Here is a 21,727-nt window from a genome sequence, read left to right on the forward strand (position 1 = left end):
GGCTGATTAATTAGCCAATCGGAAGTCGCAATTTCCTCGAGAGGGGCGGAGGGCGCCCCCGACCCTCGCCGCCGATTGGTGGCCGGCAGCAGGGGCGGGGACCTTGAGCTGATTGGAGTAGGGCGGTGCCAAAGAGGACGCCGCTCTCCGATTGACTCCTGTTCCGAGCTGCGGCTGCGGATTGGGCCGCGGCGCTGTCATCGTGCCGGCGGGGCGGGGCGGGGCGGGGCCCAGCCCTGTATTGGCTCCGCGCGGGCGGTGCGGTGAGGGGCTCAGGCGGAGACATGTCCTCGGGGGTGGCCGCGCGTCGCGACGCCAAGAAGCTTGTGCGCTCGCCCAGCGGCCTGCGCATGGTGCCGGAGCACCGCGCCTTCGGAAGCCCGTTCGGCTTGGAGGAGCCGCAGTGGGTCCCGGACAAAGAGGTGCGTCCTACCCCGGCGTCCCGGCCGGAGCCTGGGCGTCTCCCGCCCCCGCCCTCGGGCGCTCGGCCGCGGCCGCCGTCCCCGCCGTCCCCGCCGTCCCGCCGTGGGGCGGTCATTGGCTGCGCGGTGCCGAGCCGCGGCGGTGGAGCGGCGCCAGGGCCCGGCCGGCCGGCCCGAGTGAGTCTGCGGGCAGCGACGGGCAGGGAGTCGGCCTCCAGCCGGTCGAGGAGGTGCGGCGCCGGGGGGGTTTGCGGGCTTCGGAGTGGGAGAAAAAAATGGGCGCACTCCAGGCACTCCAGGCGAGTTTGTTTCAGAGTACGCGTAGTATGTTTAAAAGGCACGCTCGGTCAGTGCTGGTGACTGTCGAAAACTGAAGAAAACTTTTTACATTGGTTTATTCCTGTGTGTGTGTGTGTGCGCGCCTTTGCGTAGATTCAGAGGACAGTTCCTGGAAGATCGTTTTCCTTCTTCCACTATGTGGGTCCCAGGGCTGGAATTCAGGTCTCAGGTGTGGCAGCACGTGCTTTTGCCTCGTGAGCCACCTCAGTGGCTGTTGTAAATTCTTTCATTCATTCTTTTCCTTAAAGTGGGTCCTTACTATGTAACCCTGACTGTGGAACTCACTACACTGGCCTAGAACTCAAATAGATCTGCCTGCCTATGCCTGGTGTTACACGTGCACTACCAGTTGCTGTGTAGATTAAGGTGGCCTTGAACTCGCTGAGATCTTCCTCCCTCTGCTCCACACCTGGCCTCCATCGCTCTAATCAGCTGCTCACAAGTGGGCGAGGCCTGCAGCTTCTTAGAGCCAGGGCCACTGTTCTCAGAACAGTGGGCTTTGGGGGCTGGAAGCTGCCGCTGGCTGCCCTTGCCCCCCCCCCCCACTCTGAAATCTCTTGAGAGTCCCTCAAGAGAAGGCTCATGGCAGTTCTCACTTCTTAGAGCCCTGGAGACTATTCCTGGGTATGCTAAGTGTGTCACTGAGCTGTCCCTGCCCTCCGGGGTTGTGCCATTCCAATTCTGCACTTTATCTTTGCACTTAGGTATCTGTGCACACAGACTGTTGCTGTAGGGAGCCGTCCCTGCATTCTCCATTACAAGATGGCGCCTGCATCCGGCAGGCACCGAATGTAAACAAGATTATTGCGCAGGCGCTGGGTAAATTTCCATTCCTTGATCTCTGCCTATTCCGTGGCGTCATATGGCCTGATGAGCTGCAGCCAATCATAGGGTGACACGTCCCAGGCGGCGGCTGCCAGCCTTTATTAGGGGACGGGATTCTTGGTTCAGGGTCTCCGCTCTGGTAAGCTTATGCTCTCCTCTCAAGACGCATTAAAGCTTTCCTGCAGAAGGATCCGAGTGTCCCGTGTATGATTTCTTGCCGGCCGAGAAAATACAGCACGCGCGGGACATATGGTGCCGAAACCCGGGAACATGTGAACATTTCCAGCACCTCGGAGACCCCTCTAACGAGGCGGATTCAGAACTGCAGGGTGGTAAATTCGGAGAGGTATGTTTTTTCTGGACTTTGGCTTGGGAATGTTGCTATTGTGGGAGGTTAATATAGAGGCTTCTATGCTTTTACTAGGAGCTATTTTGACTTTTCTCACTGTTGTAGCAATCTTAAAGAAGTCCAGAATTACATATCAGAAACCGAATGTGGTGAGAGATGGGGCGCGCCTAACAATAAAATATAAGAAAAAAGGACCTCCCGGGATGTCTAGTGACAAGGGAGTGAATAATTTGTTAAGAGAAACAGCAATAAATAAGAAAAAAGGACCTCCTGGAATGTCTACTGACAAGGGAGTGAATAATTTGTTAGATGATTCTGTAAATGAGATTAAAGCTTTAAATCTTGATAGCTCTAATGACTCTAAAAGCTCAAGAGATAAAGTTTTAGAGGAAACAGCTCAGCTAGGTGAAAAAGAAACAAAAATGGAGGGAGAGAAAATAGAGAATAACCGGTCACACCCCGGTAAATTTAAGAGAAATAAAGACTCAAAACCTAGCCTCTGCCCTGCAACGAAACTGGAAGCCTTGGAGCTGAGCAGCTCAGACTCTGAGATTTTAGACTCTAGCAAGGAAGCAGAGCTAGAGAAAGAAGCAGCACGATACCACCCCGATAGATATCGGCTGCCAAAAATGCCAGCGGGTGTGCTTCCATCAGCACCCCCACTATTTGGTACCGACTCCTTTTTACCATCAAAGGAGCGGAAAAAATTACAGATGGCTTTCCCAGTCTTTGATAGGGGAAAAGGCCATGCATGTTATTCAACACTGCTTAGAGGCCTGGGATGCCTAGAAAAAGCCTCATATCCTAAAGTTACTCAAATAATTTATGTATGCTTGTTTTAAAATGTTCTATTTCCTGGTACGGCCATTTTGTAGCTGGTCACATGACTGACGGTAGCCATTTTGCTAAAGTTAAAAAAAGGATACTTAGACCGCCATCTTAACTAAAGGTTACCGCATGGAAATTAGAGGTACCATCTTAGAAACAAGTTTTTCAGTTAAGATTTAAAATGTTAATGCTTCTATATATTACAGAAAGACCTTAAGGAAATTTAAATTTCTTTTTAAAACCAGTTTTCAAATGTTTAATTTTATTAATATTTTTACTTAAAGAGCTTCAATTTAAAATTTTTAAGCAAAGCCTGACAATGTAAAGTTCTTGTTTTATAAAAGATACTAATCTATTATGTTGATAGCACACACCTTTAAGCTCAGGGTGTTGGTGACACACGCCTTTAAGTTTTGGGCGTTGGCGGCATACGCCTTTAATCCCAGCATTCGGGAGAAAAGAGGCAGATGGATCTTTATGAGTTCAAGGCCTGCCTGGTCCGGCAGATCAAATTCCAGGACAGGCTCCAAAGTCACAAAAAAAACCCTGCCTCAGAAAGAAGTTAAGCTACTGTTTAAGGAAGTTCAGCTGTATTACAGAAATAAGACTTTACCTAGCCACCTGTATGCTTCTTAAAAACAGATAATGGGCCGGCTTATACCTCTCAAAAGTTCCAGCACTTCTACAGACAGATGGAAATTACCCATCTAACTGGCCTACCTTATACAAGGCATTGTGGAACGTGCCCATCACACACTTAAGTCTTATTTAATCAAACAAAAGGAGGGAATGGGAGCATCCCTACCCTCGGTGCCAAGAGTTGCAATATCCATGGCACTCTTTACCCTTAATTTTCTAAACACCGACGCTCAGGGCCATACAGCGGCCAAGCGTCATACCTCAGAACCTAAAAGATCTAAGGAGATGGTAAAATGGAAAGATGTCTTAACTGGTCTTTGGAGAGGCCCGGATCCTATTCTCATAAGATCCAGGGGAGCGATATGTGTTTTTCCACAGGATGAAGAGAATCCCCTGTGGATCCCGGAAAGACTCACCCGAAGAGCCCCTTTGGACCCTCAAAAGTCGGAACTCCACCCTCTCCCCGGGAGTTGAGAGCCGCTATTATCCAGATTAACTCCTGTCCTTGACGGAGGGACTGTCATCATGGATTGCTTCAGCTGTCTCCTATTTTAAGGAAATGGGTAGAGGTGGGATTGTTTGGTGCAGCCGTTTGCTGCGGATTGATGTTGCTTCTCTGGCTGGTCTGTAAGCTCAGGGCTCAAACTAAGAGACAAGGTGGTTATCGCCCAAGCGCTTGTAGCTTTGGAACAAGGGGCTTCCACTGAAGCAATAGGCCGCTGGCCAGACAGCTCTTGCACACCCGGAGCCTAGGCTCATTGCACAGGGTAGAGTGTCTGATCTGGGCAGCCCAATGAGGGATGCTGAGCATAGGCATCGCACAGAGTTGCCTATTATACAGGCTTCTCTGGGAGGTACGTTGTCCTGCATAAGGGTTGCCTGCCCTAGTCTCCCTTTCCCAGAAAAACGGCAGAGGACAGGTCGAGAGTGCTTCGGGTCAAGCTAACAGCCTAGTCGCGACTCCCGTACACAGTCTTAATGTTTGATTTTGGGAAGGTTCAACCTCTGCCTCTATCCCTCAACATTTGGGTGACCTATTTGCTTGTAAAAATATAAAGCCTTATCATTAATTAATAAAAAAGGGGGATCTGTAGGGAGCCGTCCCTGCATTCTCCATTACAAGATGGCGCCTGCATCCGGCAGGCACCGAATGTAAACAAGATTATTGCGCAGGCGCTGGGTAATTTTCCATTCCTTGATCTCTGCCTATTCCGTGGCGTCATATGGCCTGATGAGCTGCAGCCAATCATAGGGTGACACGTCCCAGGCGGCGGCTGCCAGCCTTTATTAGGGGACGGGATTCTTGGCTCAGGGTCTCCGCTCTGGTAAGCTTATGCTCTCCTCTCAAGACGCATTAAAGCTTTCCTGCAGAAGGATCCGAGTGTCCCGTGTATGATTTCTTGCTGGCGAGAAATACAGAGAGCGCGCGGGACATGTTGCTTTCGTTCATGTCTGTAAAGATAATTGAGCCAACACGGAGTGTTTTTACCACACCTGAACTGCATGATGGTAAGGTTAAGTCAGGTGTGGTTCAAGGCCAGCCTGGTCTGCATAGTGAGTTCAGGCCAGCAAGGGCTATACAGTGAGTAGTGTCTTAAAACGCCAAAAAAGTAAGGGGTGGACGTGGGGTAGTGTTGGGACACAGCCTGAACTCTGTAACTGCAGCCCTTGGAAGGCTGACTCGGGATAGTAGAGACTTTATGACTAGCCTGGGCTACACAGCTGTTTCAAAACAACAAAGATCAGTTCCTGGGGAGATGGTTTAGTGGGCAGAAGTGCTTGTTGTGAATGAGTTTCAGTGTAACACCCAGAGCTGGGCAGATATAACTTTGCAGGAGAGCCCAGTAAAGCGCAGATTTAAAATAGGGCGTGGGGGTGTGGGGTAGGAGAGCCCAGTTGGGGGTGAGAAGCAGTGCTTGTGAGGAACAGAAGCTGAGGCTCTTGGGAAAATGTTTTCATTATTGCTAGACCACTGGCTATAGACTAGCTTTCTCAACATTTTCCCTGTTGCGCTCCAAGGGAGCCTTTATGTTAGGTGTTTTTACCTGATGAAAATTTTACTGTTTCTGGTGCATCCTCATAAAGTCTGGTCCGGCAGAAACTCCATGTCCATGCCAGGATGGGAGGGGAGGCTCTCTGACAGGTGACCTAGGAGGCATGGCCTCTGCGAGTGTCTCAGGTCAGGCAGAAAGGACTTGGCTGGGTGACCAGGGCTGGAAGAGATGGCGTGGACAAGCATAGGTGACAGGCTCCCTCAGGAGGTAGGGTGGAGAGGGGTTGCCCAGGCCTGCTGGAGGGAGAGTGGCTAGTCTACAGTCCAGTCAGGAATCTGGCCTGAGCTCTGCTCGGTGCTTCAGAACCCAATTCAGCCTTATGGGGATTTGGAGTGCCTGCCAAACTGCCCTGGCGCTGAACCCAGGGGCCTGTGCCTGTGATCTTAGTTGGTTTGGGGGAGGGTGGTTCTTGGCTTGACTGGGAAGAACTGGGGTTTCACAGTTGTTTTACAAGGATTACAGTGTAAAGTTCACCTCATACTCTTCCAAAGGCTGCAGAAGCCTCCCTGTGTGTCCCAGCTCTGGGAGCTGCAGTCCTGTGACAGGGCTGGCCAGAGGCTTCAGTCCCATGGCTGGGATCGGCATAAACATCAGGAGGAAGGTCTCCATTCATCTCTTTGAGTTGTTTGACAGCTCTGTAAACTAGAAAACTCGGGAGCAGTCCCTGAGATGGAACCACAATCTCAGGCAGCCCTCTTTCAGCCCACTGACATTTCGTGTCTTCCTCGTGTCTTGCCTATGTGTGTGTGTCTGCTCTTTGCTTTCTTGTCTGTCTGTGCACCCCCTGCAGGCTTGGTTTCTGCAGAGGTCAGAAGAGGGTGTTGGGTCCCCTAGAACTGGAATTATGAGCCGAGTGTAAGTTCTGGGTACTGAACAAGAGCAGCAGGTGCTCTTAACTGCTGAGCCATCTCTTTAGCTCCTGAACTGTTTTTTGTCTGTTTTGATTTTTTTAAACAACCATTGGCTACTGTCTTTGGCGTTCGTGTGGGTGTGCATATGTGAATAGAGGCCAGCCTTCAGGTTCTTTTCTTCAGTCACTCACTGTCTTATCTTTTTTCAGACAGGGTCTCTCCCTGGATCTCCTCACCTATTGGCTGTACTGGCAGCCTGGTCAACTCCAGGAATCTCCATTTTTCCACCTGCCTAGTGCTGGGATATTAGGTGCATGTGGCTGTGCCCGCTTCTGGGGCTCCCTAGGTTCTGGGGAGTCTTACCTCAAGTCCTCATGCTTGTGTGGCTAGTAGTTTACCAACTGAGCTGGCTCCCCAGCACCCCCCCCTTTTTTTTTTTTCCGAGACAGGGTTTCCCTGTGGCTTTGGAGGCTGTCCTGGAACTCGCTGTTATAGACCAGGCTGGTCTCAAACTCACAGAGATCCACCTGCCTCTGCCTCCCAAGTGCTGGGATTAAAGGCATGAGCCACCAACGCCCAGCTCCAGCACCCCCTTCTTTTAACTTTAGTTTTTTCTCATTGTGTATAAGTGAATATGGTGTGTGTGTGTGTGTGTGTGTGTGTGTGTGTGTGTGTGTGTGTGTGTGTAGGTATATGTATGTGCGTGTGGACACAGGCGCCTGCCTCCAGGCATGCGTGTACCATCCCGCACATGTAGAAGTCAGTCAGAGGACAGCTTTTGAGGGTCAGTTTTTCCTTTTCCCATGGGATCTGGGATTGAACCCAGGTCTGACAGCAAGCACTTTTCTCTTTGAGGCTATCTTGCTAGGCCCTCTTTCTATTGTTGTTTTGTTTGTTTGTGTTTTGAGACAGAGGCCCACAGTTGTCCAGTTGGCCTTTGATTTCACTCAGTAGTTCCGGCTGGCCTTGAGTTTGTGATCCTTCTGCTCATCTCCTAAGCTGTGACTACAGGCATGAGTCACTAGGCCCAGCTAGACTAACTGATCTTTGTGACCCAGAGCCTGGGGCACTGGCCATGGTGGCAATTTTTACACAGCGCTGAAGAAAGGACAGGGGGTTCAGGGTTGTCTCATCTCTCCTTTCCCAGGGGAAGACAGATGTTTGTTTGTCTTAAAATCTGTTGTTTTTTGTTTGTTTGTTTGTTTGTTTGTTTTTGTTATTTATTTTGGGGCAGGAGAGATGACTCAAGTTCAGAGCACAGCACTGGCTGCTCTTCCAGAGGTCTTGAGTTCAATTCCCAGCAACCACATGGTGGCTCACAACCATCTGTAATGAGATCTGGTGCCCTTTTCTGGCCTGCAGGGATACATGCAGACAGGGAGTTACAAATGGTTGTCAGTCAACATGTGGGTGCTGAAACTCGAACCCAGGTCCTCTGCAAGAGTAACAAGTGCTCTTAACCTCTGAGCCATCCCTCTAGTCCTTAAACCTTGTTCTTTTTATAGTTACTTTCTTTAAACACCCACTTAAGCCTGCAGTGTATTTTGAGACTACATTAGCCTTGTGAGTTCCTATCTGCTGTCAGATGTCCCTGAAGATATAGGTGGAAGGCTAGTTCCAAAGAGCTGGGGGTGTTGGGCCCCTAAAGTGTGCACCATGGAGGGACGTGGCACTCCACCTTCTGAGTACCCTGGCCTAGGTCTGGTTTTGCCTTCGACCTCTCTTGTTTCTTGCTGCCCAAGGCTGTCTCACTTAGCCAGAAGACCCCCCTGAGTGGGTGTCACTGCACTGCAGTCTGTCCCGCCCATGCCACGAGTAGGGTCTGTCCTGGTGAATTTGTCTGTCCAGCCTTGGCCAGAGGCTCAATCCAATTCTGTCTCTGTCTGTCCTTGGTCTCTGTTCCTGGGCCATGCATGTGGGGTCCCTGAGGTGCTGGCTGTATGGGTTGCCTAGTCTGCTCCTTTGGTCTCAGTTCTGGGGTCAGTGTGGTGGCTGAGTTTGCCTGTCAGTGACCTGCAACAGATGTCTGACACCGGGTGTGGAGTGAGACACCTGCTGCAGACAGCCTCGCTGCCCGAAGTGAGGCTGTGAGTTTGGGGGTTTGGTGCAGTGTATTCTCTTGTCTACTGAAATAGCTGTGTCATGCTCGACAGAGGCCCAGACAAGGGAGGAGCTGCAGGAGCTGGCCTGCTCCCCTGACGTCCTTGCTTGCCCCAGGCAGGCCCCTCACTTACTCAGGGCTGGTTGTGTGGCAAGATTTTAACTTTTATAGCTTTATCCACTGTTAGTTCTTTATTCTCTTTTCATGTTAAATTGCTGGGCTGATAATTTGAAATTTCTTTTATTAATGAAATGAGGAAAATTATTTTGTTTAAAAGTCTGTCCATTTTCTGAATAAGCACAGTTTCTTTTGTGTTTTTGTTTTTTGTTTTTTGTTTTTTTTTGAGATGCCCTCACTATGTATCTCAAAGCTGTTCCCAAGCTCACCATGAAGCAGTGAGTAACTTTGGGCTTGCAGTGATCCTCCTGCACTGGGAGTGTGAGGAGGGGAGCCAGGAGCAGAGGGGGGGTTACAGGAAAGACCTGTGAGTGTGGGTGAGGGTGGTGGCAGAGGGAGAAGACAGTGTGGATTTAGGAGGGAGGTGGGGACAGCCAGATTGTATGCACAGCAGCCTGGGAGGAGACTCAGGAGCAGGATGGCCCTTAGAATCACCAGCCATTGTTACTTCTTGCTTTTACATTTCTTTGCCTTTTTTTTTTTTTTTTCCCACCTCTAGCTGTTTTCCCACCTCCACTTTTTAAGAGGAAAAAACAGCCATGGTGGAGAATGAAGACTAAAGGGTCCTTTAGCCCTTTCCAACCCTCAGGCGTGGAAGAGGCCAAAGACAGGAAAGGGAGCTCTGCATTAAGAGGGTGCCAGGGAGACCTCAGGGGTCCTTTGGGTCCTAGGACCAAAGCCATCTAGAGACAAGTGGGACTGTGAGGGAGGAACTGGGATTCCAGAAGCTACAGGTGGTACGGTACCCGCAGGGCAGAACCACAGGCATCAGGGATGGTGGGGGCAGTGTCAGCTGGAGGACCAGTTCAGAAGAGCTGGCAGGGCTAACAAGTAGTGGGGAGCATCACCGCCCAGGCCAGGGGTTTGCTCACTCAGCAATGAACGTGTCACACTGGATCCTAAATATTCCACTACAGAGTGTGAGAGAGAGAGAGAGTGTGTGTGTGTGTGTGTGTGTGTGTGTGTGTGTGTGTGTGTGTGTGTGTGTAGGGGAGCACTGGGTATGGCAGAGTACACCTGTGATCCTCCACACCAGGGAGGCCGAGATAGGCAGACTCCTGGGGCTCACTGACCACGGCTAGCCTACCCTGCTTGGCAAACTGTAGTCCACTGAGAGGCGATGGTGACATCTTGCTTGTACAAATAAAGCCTGTCTGAAGGTCAGAGAATGGAGCTTGCCACTAGCTGACCATAGAGGTCTATACAGACAGACAGGAAGTGAGGTGGCTGGGAGGGAACAGATATAAGCAGGGAGAAGCAGGAACTTGCTGTCTTGTCTGCTGAGGTGCTAAGGAGGTAAGGTGTGGACGTGGCCTGCTCCTTCTCTCTGATCAGCATTTTCCTCTATACCTGACTCTGGGTTTTTATTACTTAGACCAATTAAGAACTCCACTTACAAAAAGAACCCCCCAAAAAACAAAAACAAAAACAAAACTCCATTTACAGGCTGGAGAGATGGCTCAGCAGTTAAGAGCACTGCCTGCTCTTCCAAAGGTCCTCAGTTCAATTCCCAGCAATCACATGGTGGCTCATGACCATCTGTAATGAGATTTGGTGCCCTCTTCTGGCCTACATGCAGACAGAACACTGTATACATAATAAATAAATAAATCTTAAAAAAAAAAAAAAAAAAAAAAAAAAAAAAAAAAAACTCACAAGAGTCCTTATCTCCAAAAATACCTGAGGTTGACCTTTGTTTCCACATGGGAGTACACACACACACACACACACACACACACACACACACACACACACACACACACGTTGACCTCCAACTGATCTGAACACAGCATTCTACCATGCCTTGAAAGCTGTTTTCTGATGGTTGTGTGTGTTGTGTTCCAAGCCAAAGCTCTCCTGTCATGGCTGCGTGTTTCGCCAGGGTAACTGAGGCCAGGGTGGCCTAGGGATGATAAAAATATAGTTACTCCGGTGGTACTGTGGCTTCCTTGTTTAATGAAACTGTGACCACCGTGTAGTTCTTGTAGACATCTGAGTCAAGGAAGACACCACATTGTAGCAGGGAGTTGCTGCCATTCAGATTGCAGAGTGCTAATGAACAGATGAGAATCGGAGGGCAAAGGTCCCCGACAGCTGCTGCCTGGCCTTTGGACAGCTCCAGAGGCTGGGACGTGCCAGGCATGGCTTCCAAGACCAGAAACCAGTGCAAGAGCAACAAGGAAATAAAATGCTAGCCATGGATGTCAGAAACGTAGAAGCTCTGAGTGGCTCAGTGATTGGCCCAGTGGCACTCACTAAGGCTGGTAGGACCTCGGGAAATCTTGGTGCCTCTGTCCTCGCTGCAGTGGTGTCCAAAGGGTCCCTGCTCTCCCACAGTGAAAGGACATTGAGGATGGTCCCAAGGATTCCTCAGATGCCCCTGCCAAGGCTGGGTGCTGTTGGCCTCTGTGGTGGACCAGTTGAGAAAGTGGGCCTCCTCATCAGAGAGGCATTTCCTCCAAGCAGCCGTTCATCTGTGTGTTCTGTGGAGCACACATACGCCAACCCTAGAGCTGACACATGATCTGTAGGTCCAGGCTGAAGGGAGAAGCTGCAGGCTTTTAGTAATGGTCCATGTTCTGTGCCATTTTTTTCTTTTCTTTCTTTCTTTCTTTCTTTTTTTTTTTGTTTTTTTTTTTTTGGTTTTTTCGAGACAGGGTTTCTCTGTGTAGCTTTGGAGCCTATCCTGGCACTCGCTCTGGAGACCAGGCTGGCCCCGAACTCACAGAGATCCTCCTGCCTCTGCCTCCCAAGTGCTGGGATTAAAGGTGTGCGCCACCAACGCCCGGCCTCTGTGCCATTTTTCTGTGTGGGCATCTTCCAGAATCTGCCTATGACAAGGCCAAGAGCTGGGATAGGTCAGGCTGTCAGTGGACCGAGGAGGAACCCTCCAGACATCACCTAGCTGATGCACCAGGGAGAGCAGTGAAGAGCTTCTAGTACGTGTGGGTGGCAAGGACCTGGGATCAGTGGGCGTCTGGTAAGCACTCAGGATGAGGTTCTGTTCTGTGTGGTCCCAGCTCCACCTAGACCTGCTGGCCTGTGCTGCAGAAGACTCCTGGTGGCCATTCAGAGCCTGTGTCCCTTGCCTCACTCTTGTCATGTTGCCATGGCAGAAAGCCAGGCCTGTGCTGGTAGGGCTGCAGCCACACAGGGCAAGCCTCTGATAGGCCACAGTGTGCTCACCAGCATAGCCAGGGACTCGTGAGTAGCCCGAATGCCAAGCTTTGTCAGGCTCACAGCCCTCTGAAACAGCCATGAGATGAAAAGGTCAAATATGGCCCACTCTGTCATTTTTTTTCTAGGAAAAAAGGTGTGTGTTTTGAGACAGGGTTTCTCTGTGGCTTTGGAGCCTGTCCTGGAACTAGCTCTTGTAGACCAGGCTGGTCTCAAACTCACAGAGATCCACCTGCCTCGCCTCCCAAGTGCTGGGACTAAAGGCGTGCGCCATCACATCCCGGCTGAATATATATATATATTTATATTTCCTGGGAAGAGCAGGCTAGTGAGCCATCTCTAATCCCATAATACTGATATGCTCTCTCTTTTTTTTTTTTTTTTTTTTTTTTTTTTTTGCGAGTCTCACTATGTAGTTCTGGCTATCCTGGAACTCGCTCTGTAGAACAAGCTGGCCTCAGACTCACAGGGATCCGCCTGCCTCTGCCTCCCAAGTGCTGGGATTAAAGGAGAGCACCACCACTCCTGGCCCATTAGGTTCCTATATCTCTCCCCCCCTCCCGTGTCTCCCCCTTCTCCCCCTCTGTTCCCCCTCCCTTTTTCTCTCTCCCTCTCTCCCTTCTTTCCTCTCAAGACAGGGTTTCTTTGTATCCCTGGCTATCTTGGAGCTCACTCTGTAAACCAGGCTAGACTTGCACTCAGATCCACCTGTCCCAAGTGTGGGATTAAAGGTGTGTGCTACCCCTGCCAGCCCATTAACCTGCCGTTTCTGATCCCATGTCTTTTTTGATGTGTCTTCTCTGACTGTCTTCACTGGAGGAGAAGGACGTTCTCCACACTGGGAATCTTCCCTCACTGTGTGCCCTCAATATTCAGCAGTTCCTCGTTCCCATCTCAGGAAACTTTTCTGTTTCGTCCCTTGTTTTCAGGTCATAACTACTGTTATGATAAAGCGCACAGGGGACCTTGGTGGATTCCATGGCAGATGAAGTTGACTGAGGTGGGGGACAAACATGCCAGGCAGACAGAGCATAGTGAGAAGTCTTATTAGAAAGGGGAGGGAAGGGGGAAGGAAAGAGAACAGAGGTAAAGACACACAGAGACAGAGAGGACAGAAAAGAAGAGGGAGACAGGAAAAGTCCTGTCTGCCCCAGGGGAACAGCAGGGAAGAGAGGAGAAAGAGAGAGCATGAGTGGGTGGAGGTCTCTTTTAAATGGGTCCTTTGCTCCTGGGCTGACCAGGGTACTGCCTGGGTGCATTCTGCAGGTGACGGGTAGACCAGCAGAATGTCTGAACCCTTACAACTATCTGTCACCATGGCTGATGCTCCCTGGGGTGGGATTTTGGCATCTCTGTTCATGGTGGGTGTGCCCATCACTTTGCACACAAAGGGGCCCTGGCCCAGCCTCACTGGCACCTTCTGAGGCTGGAAGGCCTTGAGTTCCAGGACTATGGGCGTCTTGGTGCATGGGACTTAGGACAAGTCTATGACAGTTCATCACATCGGTGACTTCATTCTCATGGGGAAGTCTCCTTCCATGGGTTAGCAGACTGTTTGTGGCTGGAATTACTCCTCTAGAACCAGGTTTAAACACCGTCCCCTGGGTGTGAGTGGGGATACTCTGAGGGACACTGGCGGTGGTGATATCATGTCACCTTCATGTCCCTCTAGAGCATGCAGGAGGCTAGTTCAGGACAGAGCCTTCCCCTGATCTGGGGGTTGGTGCCTTTGGAGTTGGCCATCCGTACAGGAAGATCACCTGTACACGGAACACGATGTTCTCAGCTGGCACTGCAGACACAGCTCAACAGTGGCTGTCCATGAGTGGGAAGCTCATGAGGCAGCATTCTCACCTGGGATACTTGGGAAGAAATGCTATGACCATCCTTCAGGGCTCTGGTCCTCAGCTGGTTCTTCCAAGGTGCCCACAGCCTCTTCAGTAGGAGCCCCAGGGCTGCTGGGTACTCACTCCCTCACTCCCCCAGTGGAGACTAGACAGCCTCAATCCCATGGCCACCTGGGCAGATAGCCCTACACATGTATGGTTGTCAGGTTTGGTAAACACGAGCCTTTTAAAACCTTTTTAGTTTTAATTATGTGGGTGCAAGTGCAGGTGTCCACAGGCCAGAAGAGGGGATCCATTTCCCTGGAGCTGGGATTATCCGCAGTTGTGAGCCGTCTGGTTTCAGTGTTAGGAACTAAACTCAGGTCTTCTGGAAGAACAGCTGGAGCTCCTAACTGCTGAGCCATCTCTTCAGCTCCCAACATGAGTGTTTCCAATACTGACTGAGCAGACAGTTTGCAGAGCGGGCTCGGCTGGGCATGAGTGTTCTCCCCTGGTTGGTCTGCTGTCCAGGGACAGGCATTAGCTCATTTCTGTTCTTGTGTGTGGTTGGAGCAGGCCTCCCACCAGCACCACCAGCCTTTCTGACTTATTCACCCTGTGTCTTGGGCTTGTGAACTCCATGTGCACAGTTAGCATTATTTGTCCTTGCCTGCTGTGTGATCCAGCCTTCTAGTGTGGAGTGAGCAGCTCGGGCTGTGTCCTGTCACAGGCTCTGGCAGAGCTATGAGGTTTTGAAGAGAATGTACTTCCTAAAGTTGTGCTGACCCTTGAAATAACCAGCTAGTGGCCACAGAATCGAGGTCCCCAGAGTATCTGAAGACATTGGTGTCCCCTGGGTTTGATGGCACTGGGTCATCTGGAGAGGACACTTTTGTTTGGGGTCTTGCTATGAAATAGCCCCTAAAGAGGGTTTATAGAGTGGGAGAAACCAAGTGTGATGCAGACTCGTTGGGTTGGCGTACCCTATTTGCTTCTGAATCTGTGAGAGCACTCGGCCCTCTTCCCTGTGGAGGTGCACTGTGCAGCCACCACTATCCCCGTACCTTTCACGACATCCTAGTCTGTACCGTTCTCCCGCCTCTGTATGTGCAAATCCCATGTGCACAGGACACCATTTTCTCGACAGTCCCGTCTCAGAACCTTCTTCTCCTGTGCGTAAGCCTCTTTGTCACCTTTCATCCTATGTTCTGCTCTAGCTTCTTCACAGGCCCATCAGGTATGCTCTCAGTCAGCCTTGTATCCCAGCTGTCCAGAGTCCCCCTTCCTAAGATCCCCATACTTTCCTTTGTACATCAGGGTGGACACATCTTTCCCCAGTGGAGGTCACTGACTGCTGTGGAATGTCATGTTCATTTCACAGCACTCAACTTGGGCTCCTGTAACAGGAGGAGGGTGAAGCAGCTAGAATGAGCTGCCCCTGCACCTGGAGTCTGCAGGAATCAAGCCCTTCTGAATCGGAACTCCTGCAAAAACGTCAAACTGTATGCCTTTGCGCCCGTTAAATACTGGCTATTGGGCATTCAGGCGGGGGCCTGCAGCCTTAAAGCTACTCTCCTAACCCAGAGCCTTGGGCGTGGTCTGACCAGTCCTGTCTGGCTTCTGAGCTGGATACTGAGCTGGGGCTGTCCTGCCTTGCTGCTCCATAGTCTGCCCCTGCAGGCTGCTTCCACTGCGGGAAGTTGGCTTTCTTAGCAGCCTTTCCCAGCACCTGTTGGCTCTGCTTCAACAGTTTGCCAAGTGACCGAGCTGGGTTATAATACTGTGCCATGTTCTCTTCTAGTGTCCAAGATGTATGCAGTGTGATGCCAAATTTGACTTTATCACCAGAAAGGTGAGCTGAGGCTGTGGTGGTGGTGTATGTGTGTATTTGGAGGACAGGGCCCAGTAGGACACAGTTCTTTCTGGGGAAAGCCCAGTTCCCCAGAGGAGCAGATCTTACAGGCAGGCCATTTTGATACTCTTATTTCAGTTACTGGCGTAGCTCCCCAGCAGTCAGTATGGAGCTCCAGAGGAGGCTCAGATGCAGCATGAGCTGGGCAGTTATGGGCTTGGGTTGTAGCTGAGTGAGTGAATGGCTCACCTCAAATGTACAAGACCCTGGGTTCAAACCCTAGCAACACACACACAGGTCGAGGAGGCCCTTTTGGACCATTTTTCCCAAGTGAGGCCAGAGCTCCACTGTGTTCACACTGGGTGTGTGTGGAGGTGACACACACAGCTACAGATGCATTCGGGGGTCCTGACAGTTGTGGCGAGCGGGGCGGGGCAGGCCTGGTGCTTCTGTGTTGACTGTGCTCACTGCCCAACCTCCACCCTCCTCAGCACCACTGCCGCCGCTGTGGGAAGTGCTTCTGTGACAGGTGCTGCAGCCAGAAGGTGCCACTTCGGCGCATGTGCTTTGTGGACCCAGTGCGCCAGTGTGCCGAGTGTGCCCTGGTGTCTCACCGCGAGGCTGAGTTTTACGACAAGCAGCTCAAGGTGCTCCTGAGTGGTAAGTGACAGCATGTCCACTCAACCATGCTTAAAATGGGTCTGCTCCAAGATGGTGTCTTGCCCTCATCCTCTACTTTGTTTTGGACCTACTTAGAGATGGACTTCAGAGACAAAAATGTGCTAAGATGTCCGCCTGACTGACTGGGTGCTACCACCCACCAGATGGCCAGGGAGCCTAGCTCAGCAGCACCTTCCCCAGATGGCAGGCTGTCACTGATAGTCAAGCCTGTGTGGCTGTGGCCCTCAGAGGCCTGCAGACAAACTGTAACAGGTGCAGGTTCTGAGGAGCATCCCAGGAGCATGAGGGAGAAGGGAGTTCTTTTGGGGTGGGGCCTGCTTCCCACAGCTCTGCCAAACAGCATAGCCTCCGAGCCGCCGGTCTGGCCTGTGTGCACTCCACAGGCAAGGGCCAGCCTCCGCTCTGCTGAGTGGTCTTGCCCAGTCTGCTCCAGAGTTATCTGACTGGGCCTTGATGATGAACTCCCCTACTTGCCATCTTTGAAGGCTGTAACAAAATTTACAGCTTTGTGTGCATGGCAGTGCCTTTGTCTCTGTTTTATGTGGATGGGTATTTTTTCTACAAGATGTCTGTGCACCATGTGTCTGCCTCATGCCTGCAGAGATCAGAAGAGTGAGCCGCTCACCTGGAACTGGAGTTACAGGCAGTTCTGAGCCACCATGTGTGCGCTGGGAATTGAATCTGGTTCTCTGAGAGAACATCAGTGTTTTTACCTGGAGCCATCTCTCTAGCCCCAAGCACTGTCTTTTTAGCTTTTGAGACCCTTAATTCATTATTGCCTTTTTGCCTAACTGAAGGGATCCTTTACACTTTACACAAGGCTGGTATTTGTGTCAGCCTTTGCTTTCCCATCTGGTAATGGAGGAAGAAGGCTTTTTTGTCCTGAGCATATGGTGTGGGGGCGGGGAGATGGAGCAGTAGGTCCTGTGTGAGCTGTTTGGTTTTGTCTTCCAAGGAGCTACCTTCCTTGTTACTTTTGGGGACTCAGAGAAGCCTGAAACCATGGTTTGTCGTCTCTCCAACAACCAGAGGTAAGAGGTGAAGTCCTGCTGGTACTGGGCAGTGTTTTCACAGGCTTCAGGCCTCAGTCTCATGACTGTCCCTCTTGTTTGTTGTAGATGCTTGATTCTGGACGGGGACAGCCATCATGAAATTGAGATTGCGCATGTCTGTACTGTGCAGATTCTCACAGAAGGCTTCACTCCTGGAGGTATATGCCTTTCCTGAGCAGGAGGCTCTCTAGTACCTATATGGGCAACAGGAGGAACTGCACTTGGTCCCAAGATGGCCTGCCATGCTCCTCACTGGGGCTTGTATTAAGTCAGTAACTTTAGAACTCATGCAGAGGGGAGAGGGGATAACGAGGGAGATTGGCCTGATGTGCCCATGGTATCCTGTCACTGGGGTCATCGATCATCTCATGTACTGTCCATGGGCTCCAAATGCAGGGGGCTGACCTGGAGCCTGCTTGCAGGACTGCTGTCATTGCCTCTCCTGCAGACATCTGTGCACCATGGTCCTTGGTGAGCTTCAGTCTTAGCTGGCCCCCACTGACTGGACTGCTCATCGCATTCTGAACCTGCAGATTTGACTTATGACTTAACACAGCTCGCTTTCCATTTTCTGACTGACTCTCGGTTGTTTCTTCTTTGCACTGCTGCCTACCTTCTTCAAGTAGAAAAAGACATTCACACTTACACCAGCCTCCTGGGGAGCCTGCTTGCCTCTGAAGGTCAGCCTCCGTCCTCCTTGGGTCACTCCTCCCAGCATGCTGTGGCTCCTCCTTTGGCCACTTTGCTTCTGTCCCTTGGGGTGGATTCTGAAAGTTGGGTTTCTCTCTTTTGATTAGTAGGTGTTAGGTCCAATATGTGAACCTATAAAGTGTGAGTGAGTGTGTCCTGACAGCATAAAGTAGTTTGCCCAGTCCTTTCCCAGGAGAAGTTACCAAAGAGTTGACAAGCCAGCCCACAGTTTTCATCGCTGTACCCAGTAGCTTGCCTCCAGGGATCCCTGGCCCTCAGTTCCTCCATCTCAGTCTACTGAAGGCAGTGGTAAGAGGGGCCCAGCTAATGGGATACAAGGAAGTGCATGGAGCATTAAGCTGGTTGAAGATATCCTAGTGCGAAGGGCAGGGTCAGGCAGTCTAAAGGTCATGAATGTCTGTATGTCTATGTCCCATGCACATGCCCAGTGCCTTTACAGAGCAGGGCAATGTGTTGGACCCCTAGTTACAAATAGTTGGAGCCACTATTTTTAGGTGCTGGGAACTGAACCTAGGTCTTCTGCAAGAGCAGTAAGTGTTCTGCAAGAGCAGTAAGTGTTCTTAACTGTTAAGCCATCTCTCCAGCCCCCATGGGGAGAAAAATTTTGATGGCCATGCAAAGCACAAAACGGTGACCATGGCCACATTGCAGTACATTTTTGTGGACAAAAGCTTGTTCCTGAGCCGGGCGTTGGTGGTGCATGCCTTTAATCCCAACACTCGGGAGGCAGAGGCAGGTGGATCTCTGAGAGTTCAAGACCAGCCTGGTCTACAAGAGCTAGTTCCAGGACAGCCTCCAAAGCCATAGAGAAACCCTGTCTCGAAAAACCAAACAAAGCTGATGGTAGACATAGCCTGGTTAGGAAGTTCTGCAACAGCTTGGGTCAGGCAGAAAGCCTCTGGCTGGGCCAGAGCTACTGGAGGCAAGGATGTCAGGCTTCTTCTTGGTTATGGACTGTATGCCCACGGGGCTCAGGCTGCTCTGACTTAGAATTAATGTCTGATTAGAGGTGGGTCATTTCGCAGTGTTTTCTCCTCCTAGTCACCACGAGAAAGAAGTCTAGTAACCATGCCTGACAGGACTCATCTGTCTTAAGAGGCTTGTTCCTAGGACAGAGCCTAAATTCAAATCATGCTTGGAGCAGTTGGTCATAGCCCAGAGATGGAACCCCCCAGTGTTCTCCAGGGGATCCTGTGAGTTGTGGAAGAACAGCACTTGACAGGGTAGTCTGTCTGTGCTCCTGCGTTAACAGTATACTCAGCTGTGCCCTCCAACCTAAGTGTGAAGCCATGGCAGGTGTAACTGTCTGCTTGGCGTATCTTCTGATGGCCAGGCCATTCCTAAAGTAGTTTCTGTACTTTACTGTTCTACTCTGGCTGTAGATGGGTGTGTCTCTCTCTCTCTCTCTGTCTGTGTGTGTGTGTGTGTGTGTGTGTGTGTGTGTGAGAGAGAGAGAGAGAGAGAGAGAGAACATGGGAATGAACACACGCATGCACGTGGTTTCTCTGAAGGTTGGGAGGAGAATGCCATGGATATAGAAGGCGTGGCTGCTTCCAGACTGTTGGAGAACGGGACTATGAAAAGCTTATGATATGGTGCCTTTAGTTTCTCCTGGTCCTGGGGTCCCGTTCTCTGTGCACATGGGGTCTCTGCAAGAGCAGGTTCGGGTATCATTTACCACTGTGTGTTTCCAGCAAGGCTGCTTCCTGAGCAGCACATGGGGCATTATGGTCCTATGTGACACCTCGTCTCCCTCCTCCAGCAGGCAGCACTCGAGCCACAGGCATGTTCCTGCAGTACACAGTGCCAGGGGCAGAGGCTGCAACACAGCTGCGGCTGATGGCTGGAGAGGATGCAAATGGCAGCAAGAGACAGGCAGCAGCGTGGCTGGCAGCCATGCACAAGGTACCATGGGCAGGGTTGGGGAGGCTGAGGTGCCCCTAGTGACTCACGTGTGGTCAGGCCCAGAACCAAGCATGCTTTTATGGTGTTGTGCAGGCAACCAAGCTCCTCTATGAATCACGAGACCAGTGACTGCGAGGGAGCTGAACTCAGCACATCAGGTTACCAAGTCCAAGCTGCTTGCCCCTGCCTGATGAGGCACTCAGGGCTCTGCTCTGTGTGTGCTCACTTACCTAGTGCAATATGCACACAGCTGATTAACGCTTTAGAGAACTTGTGTTGTATTGTTGGTACTTACTAGGGTTGGGAGAGGCTGCACTACAGTACTAAACCAGTTTGAGTATAACCTATATACCATGTTTATAAATCCCCAGGTTTATTAAACTTTTGGCTCCGTTCCCACAGAAACAAATCAGGTGGTGGTCACTCAGGCCTCTAGTTTAGCATTGGTCTCTGCCTATCTCCAATAGCCGGTTTACAATGCCTTAGCCTGTTCATGACTCTCCGTCTATTTTGTCGCTAACTTGGGGCAATGAACAATCCTTTTCTATGTCACTAAGGGGAAGGCATCAGCCTTGTGTTTTCTACTTTTCACTTTATTAAATGACTGTACAGTAATTTGTATATAAAGTATATGATTAAAACTTATTTTGAAAGTACACAGCAGGCTCCAGCCTCACTTTGTGCGTCTGTCCTGCATCCAGAACACAAGACTCACAGCCAGGTGTGAGACAGCAGTTTATTGTGCACGTCACACAGTGTCAGTGGTGTTGGGATGGCAGAGGCTGCACACAGGGAGGGCATCACTTCTCGGCGCCGCCCTGCACAGTCACTACTTGGCAGCTGACTACAGCACTGCTCCCAGAGCCTACACACGGATTTACACGCAGTTATGCACAAGACACATGAAAAATAAAGCCTGGGGCTTGTGTTTCAATGAGGAAGAAATGTTTCCAATACAATTCTGGTAGTTTTCAATGGCCTAGTTGAAAAATAATGTTGGTGTATAAAAAGCCTGTCTACAGGGTTGAAGCCCCAGAGTATAGAGCTTGCATCACTTGGAATGCAGCTGCAGTGACTGCATCCCAGTTTGCCTGCTGACTATCCTGCCCTGGGCAGTGCCCAGACTCCTGTGATTAGCTGCACTCGGAACAGAACGAACTCCCTGCCACAAAGGGGCTAAAGATGACCCATGTGCCAAGGCCTGCAAGTCCCACCGCAGCATGTCGTCATCAGGTTAATGTAACAGAAAATTTTGTGGGCAGGAATGTGAGAAAGAGTGATGTTTTCAGACTTTCCAAGGAGGGCAGGGCTGTAGCCAATGCCACCTGATAGCAGCTTGCTTCTGCTGAAGAGCAGAGACGTCACACATGAGAAGGGGCCTTTGGGCCGAGTCAGTCAGAGCTTTGTCTTCACTGGCAACCGGCAAGGTTCATAGTTTCAGGACTTCTTACTGGCAACAGGGGTGGGTGTTTTGGAAGCTGGGTATTTACTTGGATTTACAGTAATTGGCAAAAAATGCAGTCCTCTGAAGGCCAGAGCACTACCTGTCACAGTTACTGCGCTGGGAAGCTGGGATTCACATTGTGGATACTGTCCGTCTGCTAAAGTGAGCACCGTGAGGCCGTCCTAGCTTCTGTTCCTCCAGGGCAGCTGGAACCCTCTCTAGTAGCTCCTGGGAGCTAATGAGACTGGTACTCCAGGGGAAGTTCAGGCAAGTGTGCGCTGCCGGGGCTTGATCCGTGGATACAACTGAGAAGCAACAGACAAGAGTTAGGGCAAAAAGGTGACTGAGAAGGAATTGGCCTCTATATTCCTCTCCTGTCACCTCAGCATTCTCTGCAAAATGTGCTTGCTCAGGCCTAACCTCAGCTGTCCCTCCACCGAGACCCTGAGGATCCTGGCCCTCTTTTTATTATACCTGAAAATCTGTGACAATTG

At 50.8% G+C, this 21,727-nt stretch overlaps 1 protein-coding gene across 7 annotated transcripts; it reads left to right on the forward strand.

The window, feature by feature from the left end:
- Nucleotides 1–240: 240 nt before the first annotated feature.
- LOC113836160 (zinc finger FYVE domain-containing protein 21) lies at nucleotides 241–20,447 on the forward strand. Of its 7 annotated transcripts, none has more exons than XM_027419079.2 (8): nucleotides 241–422; nucleotides 15,390–15,440; nucleotides 15,932–16,100; nucleotides 17,077–17,152; nucleotides 17,240–17,331; nucleotides 17,797–17,853; nucleotides 19,647–19,789; nucleotides 19,883–20,447. In XM_027419079.2, the coding sequence occupies exons 1-8, from the start codon at nucleotides 285–287 to the stop codon at nucleotides 19,916–19,918; spliced, it is 762 nt and encodes a 253-aa protein (XP_027274880.1). In that variant the 5' UTR covers nucleotides 241–284; the 3' UTR covers nucleotides 19,919–20,447. The 7 variants fall into 7 exon arrangements, with proteins under 7 accessions (XP_027274880.1, XP_027274882.1, XP_027274881.1 ...); XM_027419081.2 differs by having other exon boundaries at nucleotides 19,650–19,789; XM_027419080.2 differs by having other exon boundaries at nucleotides 17,800–17,853.
- The last annotated feature ends 1,280 nt before the right edge of the window (nucleotides 20,448–21,727 follow it).

The sequence above is a fragment of the Cricetulus griseus genome, unplaced genomic scaffold (genome assembly GCF_003668045.3).
Source record: "Cricetulus griseus strain 17A/GY unplaced genomic scaffold, alternate assembly CriGri-PICRH-1.0 unplaced_scaffold_235, whole genome shotgun sequence".
NCBI classification, from domain to species: Eukaryota; Metazoa; Chordata; class Mammalia; order Rodentia; family Cricetidae; genus Cricetulus; species Cricetulus griseus.